General features: G+C 41.1%; 1 protein-coding gene across 1 annotated transcript in view; it reads left to right on the top strand.

Annotated features, from left to right (window-relative positions):
* Positions 1–20180, top strand: part of bsna (bassoon presynaptic cytomatrix protein a) — a 98653-nt gene extending 78473 nt beyond the window's left edge. Inside the window, exons 9-16 of the mRNA XM_086067108.1 lie at positions 1431–3921; positions 4716–5219; positions 7411–7736; positions 8702–8795; positions 10180–10311; positions 10445–10500; positions 12157–12278; positions 14714–20180. Of these exons, the coding sequence (XP_085923234.1) occupies positions 1431–3921; positions 4716–5219; positions 7411–7736; positions 8702–8795; positions 10180–10311; positions 10445–10485 (3588 nt within the window). The 3' untranslated portion in view covers positions 10486–10500; positions 12157–12278; positions 14714–20180. The remainder of the gene's footprint in view (positions 1–1430; positions 3922–4715; positions 5220–7410; positions 7737–8701; positions 8796–10179; positions 10312–10444; positions 10501–12156; positions 12279–14713) is intronic.
* The last annotated feature ends 1259 nt before the right edge of the window (positions 20181–21439 follow it).

Here is a 21439-nt window from a genome sequence, read left to right as displayed (position 1 = left end):
AGCAGTGGCAATTAATGTCACTTCACCATTCAAAGTATTACAGTATTCGGATAATAATTCATTGCAACAAGTCATATATTGCTATAATGTCTACTGAGGAAATGATTTTTTATATGAGAAAGGAGTCTTCAGAACCATTAATTTGCCTGAGAGAAGCAAGCAAACCTAAGACACTGGAGCTAATCTCTGACAGAGGACAAATTGCAGGACATGGTTCTGACATTTTACAAAACAGCTTCCATTAGCTTGATAATCCTAAAAGCAGCAGTCCGTTTAAAACTGAAAGAGATATCTGGTAGCTGCTAGTTTTAATTGATTGGATAAAAACATACATGCCTAAATGCAAAAAAATAATTGTTATCTGAACCACAATGGTACAAAGAGTTATTGATCTGAATTGTTTCAATATAAAAGAAAATATTCAGGCATTGACTGAATGTATTTGTAATGAGAATACAAGAATATTACGAGAATGAAGTCAATGAAAAAGTAAAGCAGTTGGAACAGTTGGATGTGATTTAGAAAAGGAAAAATGGGCAAAAAATCTTGTTTTGACTGTTCAATCATCCAACCAGAGATTTTTTAACCAGAGCTGAGCAAAACGTCGTTACATCAGCCAGTCATTGACGGATGCCCGCCTTTTGGCGAGCGCTTCCACATTTTCGGTGAGTGCTTTATGACGCCAAGTCTCAACGAAATACAGGAAGCTCGCTCTGATACGGGTCAGTACAGACGGTCCTTTTCAGTTTATTTATTTTTGTGTTTTGCCCTGCTCTGGTTTGAAACTTTGAAGCCTAATTTCCTTAATGTTATTGCCCAGTTTCATTCTCTAGTTAGAGATACGTCAACTGCTGGTCTTCTCTTCTCTATTTTCATTATAGCATGCAAACTTTTTATTTTACAACTATGCCTTTTTTTCCTTTTCTCATGTCTTCTAACGCAACCCCTTGTTCTTTCTTGTCTTTGTCTTCTTGTCTATACGTCTCCCTTGTCTCCTTATATATTTATTTCCCTGAACGTATTCTTCGAGTTGTCCTTCTTCTTGTCCATGTGATATTTATCTGTTTTCCCAATTCTAATTTATCATACCTGTGTAATCCATATTCCTCTAACACCCCCACTTTTATTTATTTTCCTTCTTCTTTCTCTGAATTACTTTGCATTGATTATTTTTCTGTTTCCATCTTCCATCCTCCGTGCCATAATGATGTTTTCTATTTTTCATTATTCACACCTCTTTATACATCTTTCAATATGTTTTGCCCTATTATGTTCTTTACATTTTATCTCTTGCCAACTGCCAAACCTGCCTATCATCCTAATAATCACACCCTCTTATTCTACTAATTTTACTCCTTTTCATGTTTTGTTGTCTTTGTCTCCCCCATATTGTACTGCTCTTCCACCCCACCCTGTCTCTCATCCTACAGCTGGCAGCCCTTCATCAGAGCTCGCTTCTCCGTAAGGTCAAGAGAACCCTGCCGAGCCCTCCTCCGGAAGAGACGACAACATCGGTTCATCTGCCCCTGATGACACCTGCCCTCCAACAGGTCTACTTGCCATCCGTGCCCAGCCTCAAGCCCAGCTCCAGGTCTGGCCTAGCCGCCAAGGCCAGCCTCCTCAAAGACCTCACCCATGAGCTGAAGGCAGTGGAGCAAGAATCGACAAAGCTGAGAAAGCAGCAAGCTGAACTGGAAGAGGAGGAGAAGGAGATTGATGCTAAGCTGAGATACCTCGAGCTAGGGATCCACCAAAGGAAAGAGACTCTAGTCAAGGAGCGAGAGAGGAGGGATATTGCTTATCTGAGGTGTATGGGTGATGCTCGTGACTATATGTCTGATAGTGAGTTGAACAACCTACGATTGGCAGCGGCAGCTGCATCACATGAGACCAATGGACTATTGACAACAAGACCAAGTACTGCTCCTCTCAGCCAGTTCAGCAATGATCTGAACTCAGCAACTCAGTACACGCCTGCATCATCGTTCCACTCTCAATACCCCCAGAACCAACCGGCAGCACCAACTCAATCAAGTTTACCCTTCCAGTCCTCAACATTCAACCAAACTCCTTATCCAACAGTGTCTCAGTCCCAGGCCTTACCACAGCCGGCTCCCCTCCAGAGTCATGTTCACCCTTCGGGACCATCCTACCAATCTCAAACCTCATACTCTTCCCACACTTACCCCCAAACTCAACCCCCATACCCTCAAACAGACATAGGGTTGCCAAGTGTTCCACAACCTCAGCCCCAAACAGGGCACACAGGTTTTGGGCCCGCACCACCTGGTCAGCCCCCATACCCCACCCACAGCTCACCTTATCCGAGTGCTGTGTCCTCTTACCCCAGCCAGAGTGGCCCTTACCCTGGGCAACCGCAAACAGATATATTGACAGTGCATCAAGGAAGGTCCAGGCAAACGTCCCTGGCTGATCTGGAGCACAAGATGCCCACCAATTATGAAACCATCAGCAACCCTACAGTCGTGGTTACCACCACGGCACAAGACGCCTTTTCCAGTTCAGCTGCCTCATTTGGTCAATACACTGGAACAACAACCATGGCCAACTATGGACCCTATGGCTCAGCAACGGTGTCCAGTAGTTACGGTGGGTTTTCTACCATTCCACCTAGCACTTATGGACAGTATACATCAACCGGAGCTAGTTCGTATGGCCAGTACACCACAACCACTGCTAATGCGTATGGCTACACAGCAACAACAGCCAGCTCATATGGACAGTACACGTCAACAGTTTCCAATGCCTATGGACACGCTGTAGATAGTCCCTCCACCTACAGTACGGCAGATGGCATGTACGGGGCACCTGGTTTAGAACAAAACATCCCAAGGAACTACATGATGATAGATGATGTAAGTGAGCTGACGGCAAAAAACGGGCTGGGCACGACAACAGGGGATATGATGCATCACAGCAGCACGGGGCGTTACCCTGGCGACATCCATGGCCACAGCAGCACCATTGGCAGCACGACGCGTGGGGGAACTGGCAGCGCCATGTACGGCAGGGCACCCGAGGAGGAAGCGGCGATGCAGGAAGAGTTGTACGACCACCATGGCAGGGGTAAGAGCAGCTACAGGCACGGACCTCTAGGGGGCAGCAGCAGCGTGAGCACTAGCATGGGTGGGGGATCCTCCTATTACTATGACTACGACTACAAACATGGCAGCTTCCGATCTGGCGGTCAGAAATCATCGTCCCCCAGAAGCCTTTTGGCTCCAGCTGTCATGTCCACCAAACGCAGCAAGCACAGGAAACTGGGCAGCATGGAGCAGAAAATCTCCAAATTCTCCCCCATTGAGGAGGCTCGGGATGTAGAGGCAGACCTGGCCTCCTATTCTTCAGCAGCTGGTGGGGGTTACCCCTCCTCCCACATCCGAGGACGTCAACTGATAGAGGACTACGGCTTCAAGAGGAATACTTACGACACTGGCGGTGGCAACACCCATAGCAATCGATACTTTGACACAATGGGAGAGGAGGATGACCGGATTTACTACACTTCCACCGGCCGCTCACGTTCTACTGGCTACGGCATGGACAAGATTTCAGCCAGAGACTACTCTGGGTACCGCAGCAGATCCTATGAGAGGGATGACCGCCCCTACCGATCTGGCCATAGTCGGGGGCGCCACCCGACCAGGCAGTACTCTGAAGAGGAGAGCCCGCTCAGTCCCCTTGGGAAATTCATGGGCTCCGGGCGATCATCAAGCTTAGGTCCCGACCCATATGACAGTCACAGCAGTAGATATCATTACTATTACGGCCAGTATGGTTCCAGTCACTCTCTGCCAGATGTGCAAGACCACATACGGGACCTTCCCCGGACCCATGTCTACAAGTCGGATGATACATACATAATAGACGATTATCATTGTGCTGTGTCAGACAGTGAAGGTAATTGTGGGAACTGAATGCCCACGATCTCACTACCTACTACTGCCCCCACCATTTATCTAAATGTCCCCCACCCACCCAATGGATAGGCTTAGAAAAGAGAAAGAGAAGAAAATGAGGCAGAGCTAGCTGTTGCATGCCAATGTTTTCTTCTTCCTGAGAGTCACTTGGAGCTCTCATTTCAGTGGACTGCTGTCTGTCTGTCTGCCTGCCTGTCCGTCCCGCCGCCTGTTCGTCTGGTCATCTGTTTGTCCAGTACACGCATGGTTCTCCGGCGTGGTCGTTTTCTTCGTTCGCACCACTCTGATTCCCTTGGAAGGTCTTCTTTGCACGCCACCAATGCAAATTGTTTAACAGGGTTTTATCGTAATCTAGTGTATGTCTTTTGCATTGATATTTTATACATGTTTTCATTTCTCAATTCTGGCTGCACTGCAAAATAGTCTATCATTTTGGAAGAACAACCTCAGTCAAATGTAATTGTTGCATACTCAGAAATCTATTTTAACCAATATGATTGGCTTATCCTTGGTAATGGAAAGATAGCTCCTATAAAGTTTTCTCAGTAGACGTTTTTGCAGTGTTTATTTTATCTACTGTAGTTACAGTCTTGTACCGTGAAAGTGAAGTAAATTGTACTCTGCATGGGTATAATTGTATTATTTTGATTTACTGTGTCTTCTTCTTATACTTTTCTTTGGCATGTGGGTGGTCTTCCTTCTTTTTCTCAGCCTGCATGCCGCTGTCTCCGAACGACATGGAGATTGACTGTGATCTGCTTTCGGTTTCCAAAGCCTACCATCTGGGCCAAGAAGAGACAGACTGGTTTGAGAAACCACGTTCCAGTTCTCGGCACTACGGCAGCAGCCACTCGTCTGGAAGGAGTCGTCATGGTGTTAAACACACCTATCACGATTATGATGAGCCTCCAGAGGAGGACCTGTGGCCTCAGGATGAGTACGGCCATGGAGGACGACACGCTTCGTCCTCCCGTGACCACCGGCATCATGGCAGCTCAAGTCGGCACTCATCCTCGTCACGTCATTCAGATGAACCAAGGTCCTCTAGGTCATCTAAGGGCCACCCCAAAGACCCGGCCATGCGGCACGACCCTTCAGGGCGGTCTTCATCATCGGGAAGACGTGGTGATTCAAGGTCTGGAGCCTACCACTCGTCGGACTACTCTCGGGATCCGTCTGGCCACCATCATAGCCAGAGATCTTCGAGGCAAGGGGATCCACACCGATCATCTCGCAGCAAGTCTCAGCAACAAGTCGACATGCAAGGCCAGCCACCAGGTACATGAGGGGAATTGTGTGGCTCTCTTTGAAAAAGTTACCCTAAAAATGTGTGTCTAAGAATATTTCAGAACAATTTTAAATGTAGCTTGCATACCTGTCTGAAAAATGTTCTGGGTTCCAATCATGGGTTGGACCTTTCAGTGTGGAATTTGCATGTTATTCCCTATGTTTATGTGGATGTTCTCCTTGATAGAACCCTTTATAAATTGGCGATAGGTGTGAACGTGAGTGTGAACCATTGTTTGTCTACTCGTACTCGGACTTTTGTAAATGGGGAGGACCAGGGAGGGGCCAAGGATACTTAGTATGCGTATACAAAGATTATGCCAAATACTTTTATTTTATAAACAATTAATTTCAAAAGGAGTCTCTAAATGTTGAAATATACTGTATTTAAGTACATATTATAGCACATGTAAGCGGTTAAGGAAATGCATGGATGGATTATAGCACACAGGAGATTTTTGCCCATAATGTGCTGGACAAAGTGTACAATATTCTAACAATTAACAGTGTTTAACATGAATGAAATTTGCAATTTGTTTGAAAATTGAAATTTGTTTTGTTTAAGGAACAAGTAATATTTTCTTTTTTCATTTTCCACACACCCTATAAAAAAAAAGAAGAAATGTGTTACTACTAGCACTTTATTTACAACCGCATAATGTTACTAATGGTATTATTTAATAATAATGTTTTTAAATCTTGCTATTAAACCCCCCACATCTAGACTAAAAACGTTAGGGCATATATACTAAGTGAGTAAGTGCTAAACTGTATTCTTCAAGCTGTTTTGTGTGTGATGTTTAAATCTCTTATTTTGAAATTTATGCTTTTAATTTGAAAGGCCGCTCCGTACTTCTGTTTCCTGTTTCACGTCTTTGTTCGTTATTCAGCTCATGCTTTTATTTTTAGCTTGTGCAAACAACGTTAACATATTGACCTCCGTTCAAAACAATCTATCTGAAAATAAAATTTTAAGTCCCTTACATCTCACGGGGAAACCAACATGACATTGCCAAAAACGTGTCATCTTGATGCACTGATGTGAAGTGTCTTGATGGGACTCGGGAGATTCTTCTTCTCCAGATTCCTATTGAAGTGGATTGCGGTACATAGCGCCACCTACTGCGCAGGAGGGGGCATAACAATTAGTAGGCGTCTGATCGAAAAAAATGGGAGGCTGCACTGGCAAGACATGCGGCGCCACTGCGCCGGTGCCGTGATATGGCAATCATTTGGCGCCTGCGGCAACCCAGCCAGAGTGTAACAGACTCCAGCTCACCTGTAACCTTTAACTCAACTGTAGAAAATGGTTGGATGGTTCATCCTGTAATGAAGTTTAGGTGATATATTGTCAGTTGACAAGAGAACTCTTTACTTTGCAAAATTTTCATCTATTGAATAGATAAATGTTTTTTTGTTTTGTTTTTACAAACTTGTGTGACTGTATAGGCAACGACAAAGTATACCTGCAATATCTGGCAATGACTGAGTCAAATTAACTGAATGGTAAATGGACTGCTTTTTATATAGCACTTGAACAACATCATATGGTGCCCAAAGTGCTTTACAATGCCTCACATTCACCCTTTCACACACACATTCACACACTGCTGCCACGCAAGGTGCGGCCAGTTCCATTGGGAGCAAGTCGAGGTTCAGTGTCTTGCTCAAGGATACTTCGACATGGTCACCAGGGGTGAGGATTGAACCCCAACCTCACGGATGGGAGAAGACCACTCTACCACTGAGCCATGCCAGAAGTTAAATTCTCCTATAAATATAAACCTTATTGTAACTGAAATCCTCATTTGATTTTTTTTTCTAGTAACAGACAGAAATGTTTAATATCTTTTGTTCAGATGCAGTTTAGTGGTCTCTTACAATCAAGTGTCCCCACGGGGATCAACAGTTTTTAATTAAATCTATCAACCGTGACCTCTTAGAGGAATGTTTTCCCTGAGGGCATCAGTGAGGCTGTGTTCTTAGTCATGTAGGCCTACTCATTAAATCTCAGAATTTTGCACATTCACATTTTTCATATAATTTCCTCTTCCACGTGTGCTTCCTGCATTTGCTGCATACAAACTTAACTTGGAATTGGCTTCATTGGAACAAATAGATTTAAATTAAACATAAGGCTGATCTGTTCTGTTTTTTTTTTCTCATATAAAACATTCACTAGGTACTTCCAGGTCTGGCTCTTCGTCAAGGGGACAGGGCCCTGCAGGTGGCCCTACAGGATCCGGGCGACAGGTTGGTCAGGTTTCCCAGAACGATGGTGTTCCAGGACAGAGGACGCAGCTACAACAGCAAGCCCAAACTTCAACGGCTCGGCCGGGGCAGCAAGGGCCCCCAACTACCACGGGTGTTCAACAACAGCCGCCAGCCCAAGGACAAAGCATGGGAGTGGGGCAGGGCCAGGCCAAACCCGGGCAAATGGGAGCAGCGGGTGGACCAATGGGACAGGCCAGGCAGACAGGTCCCACGGGAACAACGACTGCCCCCATGGTGAGTACAGGAACTAAAGATGGGTCAACTGGTTTTGTAGGGGAGAAATATTTCCATTGTTGTTTTGAGTAAACAATACTCTTTTAAACTTCCTTTACATCCGTTGTATGTTCCTCCACCCATTCAACAATACATTTCCTTCCGTCTCCCTATATCAACTAAATAGCAAAATGAAAAATCATCATGTGACTTATGCAACTGTTGTGGAATATGTAGCACAGGCAACCTTTATAAAACCAAGAGTGAATTAAAGTGGAAAATCTGAAATGCTGTGTCAGAGCAGCCTGGAAAATGTGACAGTACACAACACCAAACTGCTCTCATGACTCAGCAGACATTTTGCTGCTTTGACTTCACCTTCCATTTGCTTTAGTTAGCTGTCACAACACAAGAGCAAAGTATCAGCTTTGACTGTCATCTTCCTTCTGTCTGCCTCCAGGTTTTTTTTTTCTGTATCTTCTTTGTTTGCATCCCTCCTCGGCTTTCCTCTGCTCCACTGGCCTGTGTTTCAAGAAGTCAATAGAATTGAACCGAGTTGGTCTGTGCCAGCATGGTGCATATGGGAGCTGCACTATTGACTAAAGTCTTAACACATTTTAAATCAATTAGTTAATCAGGAGTAAGAAATCATTTCTTCTGTCCACAAAGTCATTTTGGCTGACTGTATGCATCCATGTAGGCAAGATCAACATTCCTGCCCAACTTCACAAAGTGAGGGCACGCTTGGATGAGTTTGATGTGGAAGAACTTGACTTGATCTCTGACCTTTAATCCCATCAAACACCACCATTCAAATGTTCCTCTGGAGGAATGAACAAAGAGCTGTTAATAGCTTCCATTTTCACTTCCTGTGAGTGAAATAATGCAGGCAGTACTTGGGTCCATATGGCGGAGAGCATTTGTGCCCTGCTGTTTTCAGCAATGCTGCTAAGTGATGAGCTCTTTCTCTCGTTCTTTCTCTGCAGGCAAAGATTGAGACACCTCCAGTGACAGCCATCGGGGCAAAGGCGGCGCCTGTCATGGCCTCAAAAGGAGCTCAACCGCCACTCACTGGCATAGGTGACGTACACTTACACACACACACACGCACAGTTCAAGAATCTCCTTGGAGTGTTCCCGAAAATATTGGTTGTATTGCGAATTGTACAACTTCAGATGAGTAGTAGTATCAATTACATCAAATCAGGGTGGCTCATGTAATGGAACTGACGACCGGATCAGTACAATGGGTCAAGGCAGTTAAAAAATTTGAACATGAAAAAGAGTAAAAACAATAACAGTAAACAACAAAATAAAATAAAATAGCTACAAAACAAGCAAAATTCTACGACGGCGTATTAGGGCCACGTATGAATATATATTTTTTAAGAGGGCGGGGGTAATATTCCGAGAAGAAAACTTATATACTATATAAACTCGCAAATTTCCGAGTTTTGTTCTCGCAAATTTGCCACTTTATAAAGTGGCAAATTTGCGACTTTATATTGTGGCAGATTTGCGAGAAAAAAGCTTACGAGAAATACACGTAGCGTACTACTCGACTCTTTGTGCCAATACTTTTCGGTCGGGTTTCCAAATAAGGAGATAGTAATTGCTTTAGCATAGATTAACCATATCATGCTAAGCATTCACTCTTGTGTACCGTTGTGTACGGCCATTGGCCAGCGACAAAGACGCCTCGCTTTGCGAAGGTCCACACCCGGACGATCAAGCATTTAAGTTAATTTGTTTAAATGTATATTTACTTGTACATTTATGTCTCCAGAATTATTATTTACCCATTCATACATTTTGCTATTTTTTTGTACAAGTATCTAAATTGATGTGTCGAATCTGCTGCTCTGCGTCATTCACTTGCATTTACCTATGGTATGCTAGCATCTGATTGGATAGTGTTAGTCAGCTGATAGAGGATCAGAAAGTGTTGTCGCTCCGGCTTCGATGAATGATGAGTAAAATTTTAATTTAAGAAGGAATCCGTCTCCAACAGTGTCCCATTAACCACCAAATCTGCCACTTTATAAACTCAGAGTTTATAAACTCAGAGTTTATAAAGTGGCAAATTTGCGAGTTTTTTCTCGGAAAATTGCCCCCGCCCTCTAAAAAAATATATATATATTTATACGTGGCCTTAATACGCCGTTGTAAAATTCAACAAAGCGCACCTAATAACGATTTTTCAGGTTTAAAAGGGAGTGGGAAGAAGTCGCAAGACTTATTAAATCCCCTCCCTTCTCCATATTTTCTTAGTTTACATCAATGGTAAATAAATACAAAATGCAAAAATATATTGCTGAGGATAACAAAAGTAACAAATAAGGAACCACTCCATAATAATAATGTAAAATACATTCTCAGAGAACTCATCATTATAAATCCACGGAAAAGATAGACTTTCATGCTGCCCATTGACTCATCAGTCATCATCATCATCTCCCGGCAGGCTCCAAAGCTGCTCCGAGGCCCGGCGGCATAGGCAGTGCGGCAGCAGGTCAGCCTGGCATGGAAGGAGACAGCATAATGTCCAAGATCCTGCCAGGAGGAGCCGCCGAGCAGGCTGGAAAACTCGGAGAAGGTATTCAATTTAGTCTTTCAACAATTCATTGCATACGTCACATTCATAGTCATTTGATTTGTCATCACAAAGTGTTCTTCAAATGTTTCTTTAGTCATCAATTTAATCTTACGTTGTCTTGCATTATTCCCAGCTATAACCGGCTTTGGCAAGAAGTTCACCTCTTTCTTCTAAAGTGCTAAGTTTACGGTATGTATGTTTGTTTCCTTCATTTCTCACGCATGCTCTGTTAATTGTGTTAAAGGAAGATACCAGTACTCTTTTAATACGGTTTTGTTTCGTCATTGTTTTGTTTTCCCTCTGTTAATTGTAAATCATCCTGTATGATGCAGGAGATTATCTGAATTTATTTAATTGGTCCCAAAATTATTATTTATTTCCTACAATTATGTATCTCTGCCAGCAATGAATAATGAGAGGCACAACAATTAAATGCCCTTCTAATAGATGGCAGAACTTGCATTTTACATTCAGTATGTATCTACTTTTTGTGACATTTTTGTTTGTGGGTGTGCCATGAGCCTTTTCTAATGTAAAATGTATGTCGAGCCTCAGTAAAGGAAACACTGAGCAGAAAACAAAACAAAAAAAGTGTTACTAAAATTTAGGATTAAAATGACAGAAATAAGCAATAAAAAAAATCAAGATTTTAGAATAAAATTATAAACAGTACACATTTAGCAAACTACACTTGTGTTGTGCATACTTTAACATGATAAGAAGATACATCACTGCCACTCTACAAGAAATGTGTACCAAGGGCCTAAAATAAGACATCAGTAGCTTTAAAAATACACTTCTACTGGCTGGAGTTCTCACGGGGTGTGTGGATGGTTTCCTCTCGGATATTCAGACCGTGTCCTCCCACAGGAGTGTTTGAGCGCTGTCTCAGTGTGGCGATGGCGTGCGTTTTTGTTCGCCTGGGTCATAGTGCCTCACGCTTTCCGAAAACGGTTTCTTACTGTCACTAAAAGCCAAAAGATGAAACAAAAGACAGCCCCACACACGAAGAGTTATTCCTTTCATTCTGGTTGAGGTGGTCTAGCGTGGTGCACGGGTGGCTTTCTCAAAGTCAAGGTACCGCTGTAATTGTCTTAATTAAACATTAACTGTAAAGGGGCGGGAGGTGTCAGAACAGAGAAGCAAGAGACCCTAAGGCGCAGTTAAGCAAGTCAGGCTTGAATTATTTTGGCCTCTTTTACTAATGCCTCCAGTGGTCAACAATATATCTATAGAAGGCTGGACAAAATATGGTCATATACAACCCGCTTTGGTCTTTAATCCGGCCCACCCAACATTTACACTATCATGAGTTATGTAATATTTGTTACATTTTTTATTATTATTGTTTTATTTCATTAAAAATATTCATGACATAAAATATACAACATACCTTTTAATTTTTTGTTTTATTAAATACATGTACAATATAAACACATTTACATATTTTACATATGCATTTTTGATTTTTTTTTTATCAACAAATAATCTGGCCCTTTGTAATGTAAAATGTCAAATGTGGCCCTACTTCATTACCAACTTGATATACACATTAGTGCAGAGGTCATCAACATGACGCTGCCAGGCACCAGAATGCCAAATCATTAACATGCTGAGCTTTTTCAAATAGATCAATATCAATTATGACATACAATTAAAGGTAATTTGAGCAAATTGTGTTTCAGAAGTGTGTATCACACTGCTAGCTCTACTCAGTTTCAAAAAAGTTTGGCCACACCTGGTTTTGAACAATCTACATGTAAACCATGGCGCAAGGATATGGCGCATCAAAACATAGAAATACGAAAATGTAAGAACTGACCAAATGCATTTGTGCCATTGCAGGACTATGTAAAAACACAAAGCCATGAGACCTCGTACCAGACAAACCTGCAACGTTCCTCTTGTTTTTCATTCCCTGGGAGAGAAGGAGAAGGAGTGGGCAAAGTGGAGAATCAAGCATGCACGTGAGTAAGATGGAGCCAGGCTTTTAGGATAGTGAATTTGATGAGAGAGGGCACAAAGTTGAAAGCAGTTCCCAGGTTAATGCAAGTCTAGTTAACCGTGTTTGGGAATTTGGCAGACCGCGGCTAAGCCTTTCTGGGCTTTCCGGCGGTTCAAGGATGTTTTCTATTAACAAATAATTTAGTGACAGAAAGTAGACTAGAATTTACACCTGGTCTGAGCAGGTCTAAATTGTGGCGCGGGTGGTGTAATGGGATTTTAGTAAATTGAATCAAAGCACTTGCTGACATATTCAAAGCTCCGCGTGACCATGAATCAAGTCAGTTGTGTTTACTCCCACAATGGTGCAAATGCCCATTTCTAACTGTAATCATCTACGGAAATGCCAAAAGAAAAAAAACTCTGCACTTTGCGCTAGACTGGGCATGAACATAATATAGGACCCATAAAAAAAAACTGATATTTACCCATCCAAGATGCAAAATCATGACCAAGAAAAAAATAACGGTGCTGGGTTGGTTATTATGTACATCAGCCAAATTGTGACATCACAATTCTGAACAGTTTGCTGACAGACACATTTTTCCGAAATAGACAGCTGACAATAGATTGACTTGGTTGTTTAATTTCACACTTGGGCTGGCACTCCAGAGGTCTGAATACAAATAAGTCAATTTTCTGTGACATGTCCCCTTTAAATAAAGTCGGTCCCAGTGGTTCACTTTGAGCCATGTTTGTTTGAAATGTGATGCCTTTGGACATCAGTCGGTGCCTTTTCGAGTTAAAAACGGAATCAAGGCTTATTTTTAGATTGTTAAAAGGATGGTAGCTATTCCTGGCTTGCGATAAACTGAAGTGGCCCAAAACTGTCTTTATCTATTATCCTGTAGAAAACATAACTATTTTCTTAAAGCATAATAGCTTAAGTGTGACTTACACGACACTAGCAATGAGCGCATGTTCAAGGATTACTGTGGCAATTGTTTTGATATTTTCAGAGGCTGAAGTTGTCATGAGTCGAGATGTGCATGTGAATTTTGGTGTCGATTCATCGCATTTTTGAGTCATTAAGCGACCTTTAGCTTTTGCACATTTACAGTTGTGCTCATCAGTTTCCAACACTTCGCTGTCAATCAAAATGGAGCAGGCTTACTGTATCATTGGTATGGCAGAATTTTAATGCCGCTATTGTATTGCGTTGGATCTCATTTGATTAGCTCATTCACTGCCATTGATGGCTATAGTAGTCAAAAATGTATTTGAACCATTTCCATTAGTGTAAAATTTTTTCCCCACTTTTGTTAACAAGAGTATGAAAACCTAGATTTTTTTAATTGTACATTTAGAACAGATATAACATTTTTGATTAATCATGAGTTAACTAGTGAAGTCATGCGATTAATTACGATTAAAAAAAATCATCGCCTGACGCCCCTAATTTTTTATAATCTTTTTTTTTATCGTGTCAGGCGATACATTTTTTTAAATTGTAATTATTCGCATGACTTCAATAGTTAACTCGCAATTAATTGCAAATTGTATATCTGTTCTAAATGTACAATAAAACATTTTTTCTAGGTTTTCATACTATTGTTAACAAAAGTGGATTTTTTTTTTTAAATCAATAGAAATAGTTCATATGAATTTTTTACGTCTGTAGCCGTCAATGGCAGCGAATGAGTTAAGTGAGTGACAAATTGTAACCTCATAAAGTTACTGTATTTGTAGTTTAGTGTGTTTTTAAATATGAATTACTTTAGTGTGTAATTTGCCACTTGTATTGAGTTGAATTAATTTTGTATTTACTGCAATTGGTACAACATCATGTTTTAAAATCACATACCATCTCGTGGCCAACTTTTCTTCTTCTTTTTTTTTTGCACAAACGTACAATGTGTCAAAGGAACACAATGCAGTCTTCTAATCAGTATGTAGGCTACAGTGGATATTTAAAGTCAACACACCTCTCTTCAAATGCCAGATGTTTGCGATATAAAAAGTAAGAGTAAAGTAAAAGTACAAATAATAATCAAGTATGCACATCCTCTTATTACTGGGGATTTGGCTGTGTTCAGATTTAGAATTAAGCATTCACATTCAAATGAATGTTAAATGGGAGTCAGCACGCACCTGCCACCATTTACGTGCCCCTGCTAAAAATGTCAGTAAAATCCTACTAGAACAGATTTTTGTCTTTATTTAGGGTTAATCGAAAGCACTTAAAATGGGAGCAGGTGTATGATGACTCCTATTTAACTTTATTTTGAAAGTGTTTAATTCTGAGCACAACAACACTATCACCTGTAGGATTTCTCATTGATGCCACGTGGGAGGTGGAGCCTATCCCCCCCTCCCTGAACCGCACAAGTGCAAGGCAGAAGTGCTATCCACTCATACCGTGCTATCCTTTGCCTAAATGACTTCTGCTTTTCCACAGATCCTTCCAAGGGTCCAATCTTCCATCCAAAAGTTCACTTTGACTTCAATGCATCTTCGAGACAAAACAGCTAAGTGGTGGACCAACATGAAGAACAATTGTGAAAAAACGATGATGTGCAACCACTGGGAGAACATGAATTGTGACTCCAAGTGCCGTGAGAGACTTAGGCCGTCTTGGTTGTCATTCAACAAAGCCGCTTCTCTCCTTTTCCTCTCTTCTGAAGAATGAGGACGAAAAAAAAAGGACATGGAATCATTGCAGTGCAGGTTTTTCTGGTACCGACCACCTCTTTGTTTCTTCACCTGTCCAGTTCAAGCATCGACGAATGACGACGACGTTATGCGGGCGTTCTCTTTCTATCTACATTCCAGATTGTGACTCCTCTTCCGCATTTGTTTTCTAATTCTCACCCCAACGCTCCTCAACTCGTCTTTCGAGAAGTGTATAGTGGAGGCGGCGAAGATAATTCGGAATGCATGGAACTTTATATCTAAGACCTTTACACTGTTCGTCATCATTAAGCAGAGGCCATAAAGACACTGGCAAATGCATCGGAGCGAGACTAAACAAACAGGAGCAAAATGGAAATGCGATACTCAAAATCAGTCTGCATTCAGAGGGAAGCTGCTTCATTTTCAGCCATTTTCAAGCCATTAAGACGGGGGTTTTTTGTCAGTGCTGTTCCACATTTTCTATGTTTGAATTTTTATTTTGTTCAGTTGCCAGCACAGCCTTAATAATTTATTTATATTTTATCTTAAAGTGTAAGCGGACTTTTTTTTTTATGTCATCCAGGGACACAATTAATTCGTTGACAGTGAGATTAATTTCTATTTTCTATCATTGCTTTTTTTTTTCTATTTGTGTCACTTTTGTTGCCAAGCTCCCTTTGTTTTTCTTTTGTTAACACTCGGAGTTCTGAACTATATCAAAGCAATAGAATTAAGGGAGCTGAGACGGTCAAGAGCACAATGCTGTCATTTGAAAAAAAGTAGAAATGTGTTGCCTCTGTCTGTCGAAATTAATGTGACGCTCACCAATCAGCAAATGAGGAAACGTAACGGAATCTCAACATCTCAACAGCTGCGGCTCACTAATGACAACCTGCAACCGATCACGGTGGGACATCTCTAGCCACGAGTCACCGATGCGGAGTCATCTGGGATAACACCCAGCACACTCCACCTCCTCCCGAGCTCAAACCTCTCACATCAATCTATCAGTATGTATCAGCATGTGTCTTCACTCAAGTCGAATGTGCACGCCGCACATGAAAGCACACTTCAAAATGGTGTCAAAAGCGGAAAAAGAGGAACCAAAAATCACTTTTTTTCATTTTCTATCTCACCCTGACCTACAACCTCTCTCAGTTGTCATGGAAACTACTCAGGTCAGTGTTCTCCCTCTTGCTGATGATGCTCCTGCAGTGCATTGTGGGATCTGCGCTTTGCCTATACGCCACACGACAGCAGCAACAAACGTACTGTCCAGGCCAAACATGACGAGCAGAAGCCGACACTTGTGTTGTATATTGTCCGTGTGAACGCTCGCCGGGGACCTTCGCATGCTGCCCGGCGTTGACAAAGAAAAAAAAAAAAAAAGGAAAAAAACCTCAAAGTCACTTCTATATTGTTCTGTTCCTAAAGTTTGTATGTGTGTGCGTATGATTGTGGCAGTTCTGTTCGTATGTATCTGCCATTGATGAACATCAAAAGAACTGTTCAGTCAAGCGCCACAGGTGCGTTACGGGGCAAAAAAGGAAAGGCCACTTCTCATCTCCACTCGTTCTATGCAATCAATCCCATTTGGTAACAGTACAAATATGAACAAGAAAAATGGGCAAAAAAAATCCTTTTGCCATCGTCATGAAATAATAGTGATTCTTATTTTACTTGCAGCGTGTTCAGATGGTAAACGGCAGATTTGTGACATTTAAGGTAACTGTTAACCCTCATTATCTTTGGGGGGGTCAATTTGACCCCATACAGGGTTGTAAGACTCAAAATGGCAGATTGTCTTTGTGAATTCAAGTCCCTTGTCTAATTCAATGAGGACATTCGGGTCAAATCGACACCACTATATTTATAATAAGGAAATGTACTCATGATGCAATTCAACCTTGGGCTTTTATAACGGTGCATCTTAATAGATTTTTAGTGGTTCAATTCAAAGAGTGGAACTCATACAGATTCATAAAAGAAAATCATTTTCAGAAGGCCAACTTCTATCTAATCTCTGATTATATATATTTTTTGTTATAAAGCTATAAGCATCAAAAAATGAATATAAAGGAAGACATTTTCCATTCAGTGTATGGTCAAATAATGTATGAGTTCCACAATAGTTTGTTTTCCATAATATTCAAATTTATTGACATGCACCTGTAAGACATATTTAGTACGGAAGTGTGGAACCACCAATGTGGAGTTATCAGATTTGACTGGGCTATGTCGTTTGAACATATGGCAAAGTCGTTTGACTATGTTGATCAAATGTAGGCCAAATCCCCCCCTAAAAAGAAAGGAAAACAATACCCATAATGCCATGGGGTATTGTAATACAATTGCGCGTGCATAAATCAATACCCAGTGGCGTTATGGGAAAACAATGCTATGTTTTTAGCATCTAGCCTACGTTTAACCAATACATTCGAACAACGTTCAATATGTTCAAAATACTATCAATACGTTTGAATGACGCTTCGGTAATTTAGGGCTACTTAGGAAGTAAACAAACAGGTAAAAATTCTCGTTTGCTGTGGCCAAATTGACCCCAAGGATACAGTACAAAATGTTAGTGAGTATAAAGGTAACAGGAGGTTTAAAACAAGTGAGAGAGGGAGAGAAAATGGCGGTCGATCTCGGATGTCAATCATTACCGGTGACGCTGCTTCAAGTCTTGCTTTGCCTGGCTAAAAGATGTTTTCCAGACAAAGCAGCTGGTAAGATTTAAGTGGGGGGAGGGGGGGATAGAGCGAGAAAGGCAAAGCTGATAGCAGAACATAAAATGTCGAGAGGCGTTCTCCAGAGATGTATCGAGAAATTCATATATATTGAGAGAGATTGTATACCGATGAGCGTATATATTCCCGAATGCGCTCCATGGCTGCTCAGAGGTGAAAAAGAAAGCTTCATCTCATTTGTTATTTTCTTTTCTGATGACAGTACTTAATGGTACCAGAAATATATACAAGGGTTCATAAAAAATCAGCTCAAAGGCACATCAGAAAGGTTACACATGATGTATAGGTAACGTTGCATTTTGCCCTCTTGCAAAAGTTTTGCAAATGAACTTTTTAACTTCAAAATGAATCAATTTGGCCCGTAACATAACAGCAGTGTCAAATGTATTATCAGAAGTACAATTGCTATTTTTGTTGAGAGTAAAAAGCAGTTATCTTGAAGAAGTCTATATTTTACGAAATATGAATGAGATTATTTATTTAAGAATTTATTTTATGATAAGTGAAGGGGGATGTCGTACTGTTGGGGATTTCAGAAAGGAGGTTGTTGAACCCTAACGTTAAAAAAAAGGTATAGAATGGAAAGAATGTGTCCTATAAACGCCTGAATGACGACAAAACTTTCAATATTCCGATTGGAACGCGAGAATGTCCGTCATGCGTAACTGACTTCACGTTTTCATATCAAAAGTCATCATACGAAGCTATGTTCTCCACATTTGAATAGGATCTTTACGTGGCTTGTAATTTCGCCACCGTTCACGTTTGCTTGTCTTAATCAGCCACTCAAGGTGACTTAATATGCATTGCAGCAAGGGCTTTTATTCTCCAGTGTAATACTAGCTAGTCATCGAAGAAAGAAAGCCATTGAAGCAGTTGTGCTGTTTGTCTGCACTCTGTAGGTGTCTTGTCTATTTCTAAGAATCGGATAGACTAAACTTGAGAGTGAAAATCACCAGTCCACGGCATGTTTCAAGCACAAATGTAGACAATATACATATTGCAGTCGATTCACATTCTGGCATTTCCTTTGGATATGAAAGGGATACAAATAATAATAATAATAAAAATCTCCATGGCTGCGTCAATATTACGTACAAAGGGGAAAAAAGAACATCAACCGTTTTGGAGAGGAGTGGTTATTACACTTTGAAGTCGTGAGCGGTCACGGACACTTTCTTTTTCATTTGTAACATTTCCTCTCAGCCTCAGCAATAAGTGACCAGTTTTACTTAGAATGCATTTTAAAATGTTTACATTATTTATTTTTTATTAAATACATTTTATTTACAGCCATGAAAGAGACCTATGTAAAAGTTCTGCAACGTTAAGTTTGCGGCCATGAAAAAGTAAAGATGTTGTAAATGTCAGGATTTTGTTTTCCAGTCTATGTGTGGTCCAAATGTTTTTACAGTAGTTCATAGGGCAGCATGACAAGAGACAGATCTTAAAATATAAATATACTATGTATTATAAATAAAGATATTTATGAAGAGATTTTAGGTGAGCAGGAGCAGAACGGAGACAAACTTAGGAAAAGCTATAAAATCGTATGGGAGTGTTTTTTGTTTGTCCATATAAAGAATCAGTAATAAGTCAGATGGCATGCATGAATTGAGACCTGCCCCAGCGATCTGAAAACAGAACCCACCCAAAACTTCCCTGGACTTTTTGAGTCTCGTCGACATTCCACCTCACGAGCTGCCATATGTTTTGCTTTGTTCCCGGTGTAAATAGCAGACGAGAGCCTGTCCACTTTCCACAATCATGGCAGTCATGACATGTTCTTTTCAACATGTAAATGTCAGCAATGATAACACAAGCAGCCACTAGTGGAGGGGGCCTTTTGCACACCACATGGCAACACAAGCTGGAGCGTATGCAAGCCTGAGCCTCCTTATAGCCAAGCGTGTGCTTTAATTGTGTATAAAAACAACCAAAACAAAGAGAGCAGAAGATCAGTTAAATAACAAAAGGACAAACATTTACATTGTGAGTGTGTGTGGCTGGCTCCTGCCAAAAGTTTTCTTATCATTTGGGAGGGGGGAGGGGACTTGGAATCTGAAACGGAAAAAAAGATAACATTGGTTTGTGTGGAGTTTCTATAAATGTTGTGTTTGTAAAATGAGATGCCATTCAAAACAAAAAGTGCAAAAAGTGGGTGAGGTTTTCTGCCTCCCATGTAAATTTTGGGGTGGGCAGATGACATTGGAGGGGAAATGGACAATAAGTGTCAAAATCATAATTATATATATATAAAGAAGTGATGAAGCTGGAGATGAAAAAGAGCCTAATAATAACAACAACGTTCACTGTTGTAAGTGCAATGAGCTAAACTTCCTGTTCTCCCCATTGTAAAACCTTGTGTATGTTTCCGTGTTTTCCTTCTGTAAATGGGTGTAGTAGACCTGGTGCATCATGCCATGTAATGTGATGAATGACAAATTATGACCTTAAAATACATTTCAATCAGGAAAAAATAAAATACAAATACATACGAAACCGCTGTGAACATTTTATTTTCTATTCACAATCACAATGGTGGTTTGTAGGAACCTTCGAATGAGCTTCTTGTCTCAAGTCGACATCAGACTGGGCAGGGTTCGGGCTTCATCCACACCATTGTAGTCCTATATCATGGGCGAAGAAGATGATTGATTGAGTGAGTGGTTGATTAATTGATTGAATTTTAGGTTATATAAATATGCGGTGTGCTGGTGTAGCCGAAATCAAATGTCAAGTCTTATGCAGTTGAGGGAAAATCGTTCTTTGTTTTCCCGTGTTCATAATGTTGATTATCAAACCCAGACAATGAGATCGGTGAAATCAGGATTCATTTTTACATAAGCTTATGGACACATGAGATCGGCTGAACTCCGCCATTGTTCTCCATCATGTGTGTCGCTCCTCCTCTTGTTGCAAGCACTAGTACTCTTTCGTGACTTTTCAAACCCCTCCTCTGTCTTCTTCGGCCAATCTTCTCCTTCTCAGACAGTCACATGATACATCAATACACGTCACCAAACTTCCCCCTATTCTCTAAAGATTTACGTTGTTTTCAGAGCCACAAGAGTTGTCCCTGGAACTCCTCCTGCTTAACCGGTTTGTAAAAGACAAAGGAATCTAATTAACACATTCGCTTCAACCCCCCACATCACCTTAAATTCTCACACAGAGACATACTGAGTAAATTAAAGCAGTTATGCCCACTTCTAAATAGTAATATTATAAACAGTTATAATTAAATTAATTCACTTCACAGTCCATAGAGATCCGGACGTTGACGTCACACGTCCCAACATGGGCGTTGGCGCAGCCATTTTGGCAGTATAGCAAATTGACACTTTGAGTAAACGGCAAACACCACACTTCAACAATGATTGACAGCTGTTGTGGACCGGCTGTCACAACGAGAAGAGGCAAAAAAAAAAAAAAGGATAGAACATTCTCCAGGCTACCAAAAGAGGAATCAATGTGTAGCCAATGGAGCTCAGCAGCCAAAAAAAGGGTGAACAACAAGACGGAGAATTTGGGATCCTCCTCATTGCTTGTGTAGACATCACTTCATATCAGGCGAGTCAATTACTGAATCAGTCATGTAGATGTAGCTCCATTGTATAATTATTAAATGAAGGCAAAATACGTGATCGGGCACTTTGTACATGGTGGCTGAATCAGCAGATGCTAACTTGCCTGAAGCTAGCCTCCTCATTTGTGCTGCTACGATTTAATAGATATTACATACAGCTGAATTTAATAAC

This window comes from Leptonotus elevatus, chromosome 2, assembly GCF_054856555.1.
Source record: "Leptonotus elevatus isolate MCC_2025b chromosome 2, RoL_Lele_1.0, whole genome shotgun sequence".
Classification (NCBI taxonomy): domain Eukaryota; kingdom Metazoa; phylum Chordata; class Actinopteri; order Syngnathiformes; family Syngnathidae; genus Leptonotus; species Leptonotus elevatus.
Note: the sequence above shows the minus strand (reverse complement) of the source record. Positions and strands in the feature narration are given on the sequence as shown.